The sequence below is a fragment of the Octopus bimaculoides genome, chromosome 6 (assembly GCF_046866305.1).
Source record: "Octopus bimaculoides isolate indiv1 chromosome 6, ASM4686630v1, whole genome shotgun sequence".
Taxonomy (NCBI): Eukaryota; Metazoa; Mollusca; class Cephalopoda; order Octopoda; family Octopodidae; genus Octopus; species Octopus bimaculoides.
In genome coordinates this window covers 2,033,968-2,046,491 of record NC_142933.1, presented here as the reverse complement: position 1 = coordinate 2,046,491, position 12,524 = coordinate 2,033,968, and the positions used below count along the sequence as shown (strand labels likewise).

The 12,524-nt window shown below is 38.6% G+C and overlaps 1 protein-coding gene across 8 annotated transcripts in view; it reads right to left on the bottom strand.

Annotated features, from left to right (window-relative positions):
- Positions 1 to 12,524, bottom strand: part of LOC106872073 (cysteine-rich motor neuron 1 protein) — an 87,936-nt gene that overhangs the window by 19,349 nt on the left and 56,063 nt on the right. For all 8 annotated transcript variants that reach the window (XM_089353356.1, XM_089353354.1, XM_089353360.1 and 5 more), the window contains exon 3: positions 6,675 to 6,941. In XM_089353356.1, the coding sequence (XP_089209482.1) occupies positions 6,675 to 6,941 (267 nt within the window). The remainder of the gene's footprint in view (positions 1 to 6,674; positions 6,942 to 12,524) is intronic.

Sequence of the window (12,524 nt, the reverse complement as noted above, 5' to 3'; positions counted from 1 at the left end):
AATATATGCACTCATCTGACCAGTGCACCCATGGAAAAATGGCCGTTAAACAATGATGATGATGATGATGATGATGATGATGATGATGATGATATATATATATATATATATATATATATATATAAATACACAAACACATATCAATCTATCTATTTATCTGTCTATATATATATCTATACACACACACATATACAGTTAAAATTTACAGGAAAACAAAAGATGAAGATAGGTATATGAACAACAAGCAGGTGTATTAGTTTAATGCTAGGGAAAAATGAAAAAGTCTTTTATGTTTTGAGCCTATGCTCTTCGACAGAAAGGAACACAATGAAATAAACAGAGAGAGAGAGTAAAAAAACTTGTGGATTTAGTAGTTAAAAGAGTGAAAGAGAGAGAGAGAGAGAGAGAGAGAGAGAGAGAGGTAAATAGACACATAGATATACACACTCCACACGAATAGATTTCATTATTGCTATGTCATACAGATTAACTTAACCTTTCATCCTTTCAGTATCAAAATAAAGTACCAGTCAAGTACTGGGGTCAATGTAATTGACTGTCCCACTTCACCTCAAAACGCTGCCTTTAGAACTAAATTAGAAATTATTATTATTATTATTATTATACTTATTATTATTTTCCAAAGTCATATGAAATAATACGTCTTAAAATTAGCTCCATCACGAGGAACATCACAGTCACACCATGCTTTCCACTCTGCAGAGATGAGGCTTCAGAAACGCAGTTTAATTTCCACTTATGCTACAGTTATATTTTACGCATTACAAAACTGCTCTCATGCTACATGTGATTAATAAACATTATGCAACACCATATAAACTGAATTTGGAAAGACAGTGGATATTGTGTTTAACAATACATTAATAGCAGCCACTTACTGAACATCATTCATTAAATTCCATATATTAATTAGTATTTTTATAATGAGACTGAAATCATTTACTTCTTGGTTTAATGAATAATAATGTCAGTTTTAGTTCATCTCTTGCCTATCCAGAGGCCACATTCCTGTTATTTGCACTAGTATCAAAAGCAGTGGCTCTAGACCCTTTTAATATCAGGGCCAAATCTAGACCTGGATTTTTTTAGGGGGCTGCACCACAAAAAAGTAAAACAAAAGTCTATTAAAGGAACATATATTAAATTTATAGAGAGAAGACTGTCAAGGGTCACCAGAAGGATGCTTGAGGGCCACATGAGGATCAGGGAGCTGTGGTTGGTAACTGCTGATCTAGTCTTCTTCAGTTGTGGCTTGTTAAGGGTTTTCTGCACCTGTAAAGTTCCTTGCAGACATGGACATGGTTTACATGTGGGACAACTAGCAGCTGCCCATGCATGCATGTCCACTCCCACCTCTCCTCATGCCACCAATGATGTCTGAGGGGAAACCCAAGGTCAATACAGTTTCTTTGTTATTGTTATCACAGATGTGACCACCAGACTGCAAAGACCAGGTACAGTTTCCATAAAACATCCTCTCTGTTTTCCATTACAGTTCTATAATTCCACCACCCAGAACTGGTACCCTTTAAACAATCTGGAAAGGATAAAATTAAACTCAGAATGTAGGGAGTCGTGAGAAACTATAGTTTTAAATTTTGGAATAATGACAACAATGTTAGGTGAGGGGTCAATCAATTACATCAAACCCAAATCCCAACCGATACTTCTGTCACTGACCCCAAATGGATGAAAGGCAAAGTTGACCTTGGTAGAATTGGTGCTCAGAATGTAGAGAACTGGAAGAAATTCCATTGAGCATTTTGTCTGCTGTGCTTAAGATTCTGTCAGCTTGCCACCTTAGGTCATAAGAAATAATGCAAGACATTTCCATCTAGTTTTTATAATGATTCTTCAATTTGACTATACATATATGTAAATATATATATGTATGTATATCATCATCATCAAAAAAAAAAAAAAAAAAAAAAAAAAAATATATATGTGTGTGTGTGTGTGTTTATACACACACACAACAGGTTTCTTTTAGTTTCCGTCTACATAATTCACTCATAAGGCTTTGGCTGGACCAGGGCTATAGTGGAAGACACTTGCCCAAGGTGCCATGCAGTGGGACTGAACTCGGATCCAAGTGGTCAGGAAGCAAATTTCTTACCACAATGATCAAATAATCAAAACTGCTTTGATATATATATATAGAGAGAGAAGCTTTGTTTTGTATGTCCTTCACATCACTAGTCTATAATCTATTTGCTCTATAAACCTTGGACAGGCCAGTATTGAAGTTTGTATTCTACAAAGCAGAATATATTGAGATGTATTCCTAAGTAATATTAATTTGTCAGCCTGTCTAGCTATCTCTTGCTACTATATTTAAATCACCACCACCACCACCACCACCACCACCACCGCCGCCGCCAGGGAGATAATGTACAGATTACCTTTACCACTATCACCTCCTCCTCCACCATCATCATACAGATGCCATCATACAAAGACGCAGAAATGTAAAGAATCTCAATGTCATTACATTTAACAAGACATTCGCAGGTGTGGGAGGAGTGGTGGCAGGTAACTGTTATAGTGGTAGTGGTAACTGTGGTGAAGTCAGTGGTGGTGGTGGTGGTGGTGGTGGTGGTGGTGGTGGGTTAATGTTATACAAATGTTAATATCATACACATTGGCAGAATCTGTAGAGCATCAGATAAAATGCTTTCTGTTATTTGTTTTTGGTTCTTGAGGTTCTAAGTTCAAATTCCACCAAGGTTAACTTTGCTTTTCATCTTTTAGGGAATTGGGGGGTGTTAATAAAATACCAGTTAAATTTTGGGGGTCAGTTTAATTGCTTAAATCCTTTCCACAACTTTCTGGAAATGTACCTGTATTAAAAACTGGGTGGTTGGATTAGAAGGATCTGTTCAATGTTGGACAAAGTGCCTTCTGGTTATTTAGGGATGGTTCTTTGCTTTCTGATTTCAAATCCCGTCAATGTAAACTTTGTAATTCATTCTTTCGAGGTCAATAAAATTATTTTATTTCTTTCTTTCTTATCTTTTATGTAAATCCTCTCACAAACTGTCTATTCTTCTGACATCCCCCTCACCTATGCCCAGGTGGCTAACAAAAGAAATTATTACTATTATTATTATTATGATTATTATTCAAATGCTGTCAAGGCTGACTTTGCCTCTCATCTTTTGGAGTTGATAAAATACATACCAGTTAAATACTGGGGGTTGATGTAACTGATTATCTCTCTCCCCACAAATTTCAGGCCTTGTGCCTATAGTAGAAAGGGTTATTACTACTATTATTATTATTATTATTATTTATTATCATTATTATTATCGGTGAGTTGGCAGAATTGTAGGCATGCCAGACAAAGTGCCTAGTGGTATTTCATCTGTCTTTATGTTCTGAGTTCAAATTCTACCGTGGTCGACTTTACCTTTCATCCTTTGGGGGTTGATAAAACAGGTACCAGTCGAGCATCCAGTGTTGATATAATTAAGTTCCCACCCACCTAAAAAAAAAAAAAAAATTGCTGGCCCTGTGCCAAAATTTGAAACCATAACTATTACTGGTGAGCTGGCAGACTGGCAGAATCACAAGTCTGTCACATAAAATGTTTAAATGGTATTTCTTCAGCTTCTTTATATTCTTTTCTACTCTAGGCTCAAGGCCCAAAATTTTGGGAGAGGGGGCCAGTCGATTAGATCGACCCAAGTACGCAACTGGTATTTAGTTTATCGACCCTGAAAGGATAAAAGGCAAAGTCGACCTTGGTGGAATTTGAACTCAGAATGTAAAGACAGACGAAATACCACCAAGCATTTTGCCTGGCATGCTACCATTTCTGCCGGCTCCCTGCCTTCTGGTTCTTTATATTCTGTGGATTCAAATACTTTTAAAATCAACTTTTGCCCTTTTAAGGACATCAAAATAAAGTATTTCTTTTCTCTCAAAATTACTGATCTTCAACCTAAATTAGAAACAATTGTTATTATTGTTACAGGGGTTACTATTGTAGTCTAATCAGAGCGGGAATATCAAATGATACAAACAAAACCCTTTATATGCATCAGGGGCAATCCAACACATTGAACAGAAGTAACTCCATCACACAGAGTAGTGATAATCATCTCTGATACAGTGGTTAATCTTCCTCATGGTGACATAAGGAGAAGATAATCCTTCATAATTTCACAGCTTCTTCAAACTATCATAAACTATAAAATATACGAAGTCTATCATTTAGGATCAATAGTTAATAGACCTCCAGGGATCATTTTGTGGTCATCCTGTCTTTACTGTGGGACATTTTGTTCTAATATTGGTTTAAAATTTTGGCACAAGGCCAGAAATTTGGGAAGAGAGGGTCAGTCAGTTATATGGATCCTGGTTTCTACTGATAAATATTTTATCAACCCTGGAAGGATCATCATCATCATCATCATCACCACCACTGCCAACACCACCGTTTAACGTATATTTTCCATGCTGGCACGGATTGGACAGTTCAACCGGGGTCTGGGAAGCCAGGAGGCTGCCCTAGGCCCCAATCTGATCTGGCAGTGTTTCTACAGCTGGATGCCCTTCTTAATGCCAGCCATGCTTTTTTACGTGCCACCGGCACAGGGGCCAGAGGGGGCTGGCAATGACCACGATCAGTTGGTTCCTTTTTACGTGCCACTGGCACGGAAGCCAGTCAAGGCAGCGCTGGCATCGATCACGTTCAGATGGTGCCTTTTAGGTGCCACCGGCATGGGGATCACAACTACAATTTCCATTTAATTTTGATGATTTTGATGTTGATCGACTTCCATAGAATTTGAACTCAGAACCTGCTGAAGCATTTTGTCCAGCATGCTAACGATTCCAGTTGTCTTACTTTGTCCTAACACTGACAACTTAAACGTTCAGGTTTGTTAAGTAGTAGGACATAGGACAAACACATAACCTCCATTACATTAGGACTTGTAGGTCCTTACACTGAAAGGTGATCTCAATTGAACAAGTGACCCTTACTTAGATTTATTTTTTTACCTGGCACAAAGTGATCTTGTTAGTGTTAGTTTGGTGGTGGTTGTTGTTGTTGTTGTTGTGGCACCTTTGTTGTCTTATCTTCTCACATACCCCCCTCCTCCCCCCCACACTCACAATAACAAGGAACAGTAAAAGTGTAACAAATGAATACATCAAAGACATCAACACAAACACCAACACACACAAAAACACCATCCCACTAGGTGGCTCCCCCTCCCTCACCCTATCAAAACCACTATTTAAAACCTAGCCACCACCACTTCCTACCCAACACAAACACCAGCTACACAGGTATGATATATATTTACCTGTTAGGCAAGCCAAGTCAAACCCCACCCCACTACCCCTTTCTTGCTTTAATACATGCAGTTCTGACACCTGGTTGTTTAGCCCTAGGTCAATCCTGATGGAGCAGACCTATGATCAAAAATATTCTGGATGTGACTGACTTGTCTTTTCTTTTTTAAGTTACCTTTAATTACACTGTTTAATGTGTCCTTCCCTTTCTTAAAAAGGTGGAGTGTCATTTGAGGGAAATTTGGCTGCTATTTCTACCAGATGGAAAGACCACAGAGAGGTTTCCTTATGACTTGATGGTGGTGTAGTGTAAGATGATAGGGGGGAAAGGGGAGAGAAGGTGGAGGGGAGAACATGAGATAAATTAAAACATGTCAACAGGTGCCCTCCCTAGTAAGGGGGTGGTGAGGAAGGTGATGTGTAAGGTGGTGGTGGAAGTGTGGAGTGTAAGGTAGTGGAGGAGGGTGGTGGAGGAGGGTGGTGGTGGTGGTGTGTGGGGTGTTTTGTTATTGTCATGTAAGGAATGTCTTGAGAATGGCTGGAATGTGACGAGACTAAAAGATATGTGAGACAATTGGACTTTGGTGCCTCCACACACGGTTCTAATGGTGGGTATGTTGTCTGTCTAAAGATTGAACACAATAAAGAGACATGTGGACCCTATTTTAAAGAAAGTAGGGAGTCTGTGAAGGGTAGAATGACCTTATCAACACAAACTACATTGTTGGTTTAAAACTATCATCATCATCTTGTCACTATCACCATCATCATCGTTTAGCATTCACTTTTCCATGCTTGGATGGAATTCATTGAAGCAGATTTTCTATAGCCAGATGCCCTTCCTGTCACCAACCCTTACCTGTTTCCAAGCAAAGTAATGCTTCCACATGTCCAGTTAGGTTTTTTTTCAAAGAAGATTGGAAATGGTGGGCACTGCTTGCATTATGGTGATACAACTATCAGATGATGTCAAAGCAGGGAGACACTAACACACACACACATACGTATACATACATATACACACATATACCTGATGGGCTTCTTTCAGTTTCCAATGATCAAATTCACTTAAAAGGATAGGCCCAGATCTACAGAAAACATCTGCCCAAGGTGCCATGCAGTGAGGCTGAACCAGGAACTTGCTAGAAATAGCAAATTACATCCTACCATTTTGAAAAAGAGAAAGAAAGACAGTCTTAAACAAACCCTAAAAATAGATGAGGTGGTCACTGTTGGAATACCTTTCATCAAAGGTCTTTTTCATCAAGTTAATCCTGGGGATTAAGCAACAAAACTTTTAACTCCTTACTCGCAAGATAACCCTAAAACAAAACCCCACACAAACTTACTGTTCCGTTTACAGACGAAGTTATCACAGCAATCTCCTGGCTTTCTGGAGCCATGGTGCACTCGCTGCGGCAGATATCCAACAATGCACTTTGGTATGTTGCAAGCATCCATATTGCACTGACAAGTGAGTCTCTCCTTGCAGCAGCTCTCCATCGATGCGCTTCCGGTTGCACCACTCACATTGGCCACAAGTAAAGAATCCCTCGGACACTGGTACTTTATTGTGGTATCACAGCCAACATTGCGACATGGATCGGGGATGTCACCTGAAAAACAGCAGACACACAGACAGATATATACTGATGGGCCATAACAGTAAATACATTGCAAAGCATGTTATGTGTGTGTGTATGAGTGTGAGAGTGTATATACAGTGTGTGTGTATGCAAAAGTAGGTGTACAGTTAAGTGTCACATCAATGTTATAATAATTAATTCATCAAGGTTATTAGCATATTAAATTAGTTAGTCTCAGTTTTGATATTTTCAGTGTCATTAAACATTAAAGTACATTTATCATTTCTACATCTCTCTAAAGGAGACTATGGCAGTCCAGAAAAATAGGACAAATGCTGCCACTGATTAGCTCCAAGAGGCCATGACCTCTAGCTAGCTATGTGACACACAAACCTGTGTCCATATATATAAACCTTTGAACAGTCAACAGCAATGCCTGCTGGATTCGACTACTCCACATTGATAAGGGGTAAATACCCCGAAACTAGTCTGTGGATGTCTGAACCAGTATGGGGAAGATGATGTCCTCACCTGTTTCAAGGTTGTAATGGACACAGGTTTGTGTGTCTCATAGCTAGCTAGAGGTAATGACCTCTTGGAGCTAATCAATGGCAGCATTTGTCCTATTTTTCTGGACTGCCATGTTAGCTTGGCAATAACTATTAATACATTTATCATAACTATAATAATAATTTTATCATAACTTTTAATTTTTTTTGATAAAAATAAAAGAGTATTGTACATGTTTTCCTTTCCTTTTTTTTTCTCATAACTTTATGCCTACTTTTGTACTACCCTGTATGTGCCTATGTGTGCATGCGTAAGTGTGTGAACGAACATGTATGTGTTTGAAGGTGTTTATGTATGTATTATCTGCAGCTTTTAGTGCTCCAAATTGGATATACAACTTATGCGGGTGTCTTTTAAAAAAACATTGGTTTAAAAAGCCACATCAGACGCCATGATGGTTCTAAGATATAGGTACAGGAGGAGGTCAAACACTGCATAACGGAGTAGACAACCACCATGTATGTATTAATATTTTTGAATGTTAAGATGGTGAGCTGGCAGAATCGTTAGCACACTGGGCGAAATGCTTAGCGGTATTTCGTCTGCCGTTATCATCTGAGTTCAAATTCCGCCGAGGTCGACTTAGTCTTTCATCCAACGGGGTCGATTAAATAAGTACCAGTTACGCACTGGGATCGATGTAATCGACTTAATCCCTTTGTCTGTCCTTGTTTGTCCCCTCTATGTTTAGCCCCTTGTGGGCAATAAAGAAATAAGAAACGTTAGCACGCCGGGCGAAATGCTTAGCGGTATTTCGTCTGCCGTTACGTTCTGAGTTCAAATTCTGCTGAGGTTGATTATGCCTCTCATCCTTTCAGGGTCGATAAATTAAGTACCAGTTGCGTACTGAGATCGAACTAATCGACAGGCTCCCTCCCCCAAAATTCGGGCCTTGTGCCTAGAGTAGAAAAGAATGCTTGAATGTTGTATGTGGGAGTGAGTGAATGTGTCTGTATGAGTGTGTGTGGATGAATGAGTGTATATGAGATTATGTGCATGAGTGTGTGTGTGTACTTTAACAACTCACGCCCCACCCCCGTGCAATGGTGGGTGCAACACCAGATATAATAAAGTATTCACCAGTTCATTCCTCCCTCTGCTTCCATGAATAAACGGAGAGGTTTTTGATTAGTTCACATCTAGTTTTACCACAGGGAAGGCCATTGTTTTCAATGAGCCCAATATATGACAGGTACTTATTGAAGGAGCCACTATGTGATCACCCTCTTGTTAGATAGAGTAACCAAACCATCCCCCAATTTGTCTTTTACTTGTTTCAGAATAAGTCCAGGGGTTGATTTCTTCTACTAAAAGGTGGTGCTCCAGCATGGCCACAGTCAAAATGACTGGAACAAGTAAAAGAATAGAAGTATACGTATATACTCATTTACTTGTTTCAGTCATTTGACTGTGGCCATGCTGGAGCACAGCCTCTAGTCGACCAAATCGACCCCAGGACTTATTTTTTGTAAGCCTAGTACTTATTCTATCGATCTCTTTTGCCGAACCATTAAGTTACGGAGACGTAAACACACCAGCATCGGTTGTCAAGCGATGTTGGGGGAACAAATAGACACAAACATATAAACATATACACACACATACATACATATATATCATCATCATCATCATCATCATCATCATCATCATCATCATCATCATCATCATCATCGTTTAACGTCCGCTTTCCATGCTAGCATGGGTTGGACGATTTGACTGAGGACTGGTGAAACCGGATGGCAACACCAGGCTCCAAATATATATATATATATATATATATATATATATATATATATATATAGTCTGTTACAGTATGTCATACCGGCCATGATGAAATACCACAAGGTATAGAAAATACGTATTCGCCTTTATATATTCATATATCTAATCCTTTATATTGAACACTCACTATTTCATATATTCAATAAGACATTCAATACTTCATTTCATTGTACCATCCATCTTTTTTTATATTATATATTATATATTCCATATTCTATATCCCACATAAATTTTACAAGAATATAAATAAAAAACATAAAAAACAGACAGAGTTGGAACTCTTTTAAATAAAATAATATATTCCTCTATACACGATCATACAAAACCCTTTTTTTTGTATTTATTTTTACTCACACACACACACACACACACATATATATATATATATATATATATATATATACATATATATATAAATATATATACGACAAGCTTCTTTCAGTTTCCATCTACCAAATCCACTCACAAGGCTTTGGTCAGCCTGAGGCTATAGCAGAAGACACTTGCCCAAGGTGCCATGCAGGGGGACTGAACCCAGAACCATGTTGTTGGTAATCAAGTTACTTAGCACACAGCCATATATATATATATATATATATATATATATATATATATATAGATATATATATATATATACACATATATACACACACACACACACACATATATATATGAGGTCTGCTTTGGTATGGTTTCTTGTAGCTAGATACCTTTCTTAATGCCACCCACTTCATAGAGTGAACTAAGTGCTTTTTCTGTGGCATTAGCATCTGTGAGGTGGCCAGGTAACTTTTAAGAGAAGACCACCCAGATGAGGAAGGGGTGTAGCATCGAATGAAGTGGTTTTATGCCAGGTGATGAGAGGCTTAAAGCATGATAGAGGAACAACAGAATAATTGGCACTATGCCAAAATTTGAAAAAAGCATCCAATACATTCTGTGAAGTGGTTGGCATTAGGAAGGGCACCCAGTTGTAGAAACAAAGCGAAAACAGACAATGGAACCAAGGGTGACCCCTGGCCTTGCCAGTTCCGGTCAAACCGTCCAACCCATGCCAGCATAGGAAATTGATGACGACGGTGATGATGATGATGATGTTCATTCAGAAAGACAAAAGTTTTACTAACATTTTATGGTAAAATCAAACCCATCACAGCTCCCAAAAGGTGTCTTATTATAAGGGATTTACTTTGTTACGCCAATCAGTCGGAAGAGAGAGAGAGAGAAGATAGTAGTGATGACTTAGTCAGGGCATGTTCCAAAGTTACAGGAGGAAAATACAAGTGATAGAGAGGTGGGCAGGGTAAGTGGGTAGGTATGTTAAGTTCACAGGGAGGGGTAAGGAGAGTGGGAAATGGCAGAGATGTGGAATGCGGGGAAGGGGTGAAAGCTGTCAAGTGATCATCATTGGTCCTCTTTCAGAGCCTCTCATTACTCTCACACCCTTTAACACTTTCCCCTCTACCTCATGTCCCTTTTGTCATACAACCCTTCTATCACTTGGCAATAAACACACACAATCACACATCATCATCATCATCGTCATCAATATAATCACAGGCACTCACCAGACATACAAACAATGCTTAGTGGATAGGGTATTCAGCTGACAACCATAAGGTTATGAGTTCAATTCCTAGCTGTGTGTTGGGTTCTTGAGCAAGACACTTTATTGCAAGTTGGTCCAGTCTACTCAGCTGGTAAAAATGAATTGTACCTGTAATTGAAAGGGCCAGTTTTGTCATATTCTGTGTCACACTGAATCTCTCTGAGAACTACTTTAAGAATATGCATGTTTGTGGAGTACTCAGCCACATTACTCGCTTGACAACCAATGCTAGTGTGTTTACGTCCCCGTGACTTAGTGGTTTGGCAAAAGGAGACCGCTAGAATAAGTACTAGGCTTACAATGAATAAGTCCTGGGGTCGATTTGCTCGACTAAAGGCGGTGCTCTAGCATGGCCACAGTCAAGTGACTGAAACAAGTAAAAGAAAATAAATGAGCATTACATCTGACAGAGTAATCTGACTGCTAAAGGGTTAAATGAATGGAAACAATTGCTGACACTCAACAAGTGTCATGGGGGGGGGGCTACAAAGGGGGCAGTGATCCATCTCTGGGACTGTGCTTCTATTGGGTCACGAACATAGACATCCTAACCACATCCAGAGAAAGGCAAAACATGTTAAGACTAATTAGCAGAGATGTTATACTGAGATCTGGTGACAATGAGTATTCTGAAATGTCAGGGATATTTCTTAGGATTCTTGCAGAAAACAAAACAGCACTTCTTTCTGTATTCTTCAATTTCTTAGCTATAGTAGTTTGGGCATTATACCAAATCCACCAATTACCACAAGAATAGTTATTATTAATATTATTATATTCTGGCCTTGTGCCTATAGTAGAAAGAATAATAATAATAATAATAATAAATAATAATAATAATAATAATAATAATAATAATAATAATAATAATAATTATTATTATTGAGTGAGAGAGCAGTGCATGCCATCAAAGTGACACTGGGGTAAAATATACAAAGCCCAATATACCCATCATGACTACCCGTCTGATAAGGGTGCACCAAGCACATGCACCACAACCATATGTGCGAGACATGGTGATCTCATATCAAGATAAACAGCGCATGACCTTGCAAGTGAGGCCCAGTTAGAATTTTCTTCAGGTTAAGTAGCTCTCTCCTAATCAAAAGGTCCCTAAATAAGGCTTGCTTTAAGGATGTTGAACGAAACACCTATATTTCCAGAGGTGAATTATTCCAACCTCAAGAATTCCTCTCAACATATAGCTATGATGCTCCCCACCACTTCTGTTCAAGGTCAGAGATGCACATATCATCAGCTACCAAAGGACATGCTCAACTGGTTAAGGTCAAACAAATGACAAGCAAATCTGTGGTACTGAGCAGAATATTTGCTGTAGCCCATCTTTTACATGAAGACAAAACAAGGTACATGATAACACTTCCAATCAGTTAAGATCAGAAACCATGAGAGCCACTGCTTGGTACTGCTATTATTATTATTATTATTATCATTATTATTATTATTGTTCAGTATTTTTATTTTTATAACGTGCTTTCACTTCACTACCGAGCGCAGCTCTGTGCGCCTTGGGTATGTGCTGTGGTTTGCTGTGGTGCTCTTATGTTTACTGTGTTGAAAGTGTTTTGCGTAGGATGTGTGCAGTACCCAGTAGTGCAATTTTCTGTATGTTATATATATTTGTCAGTCCT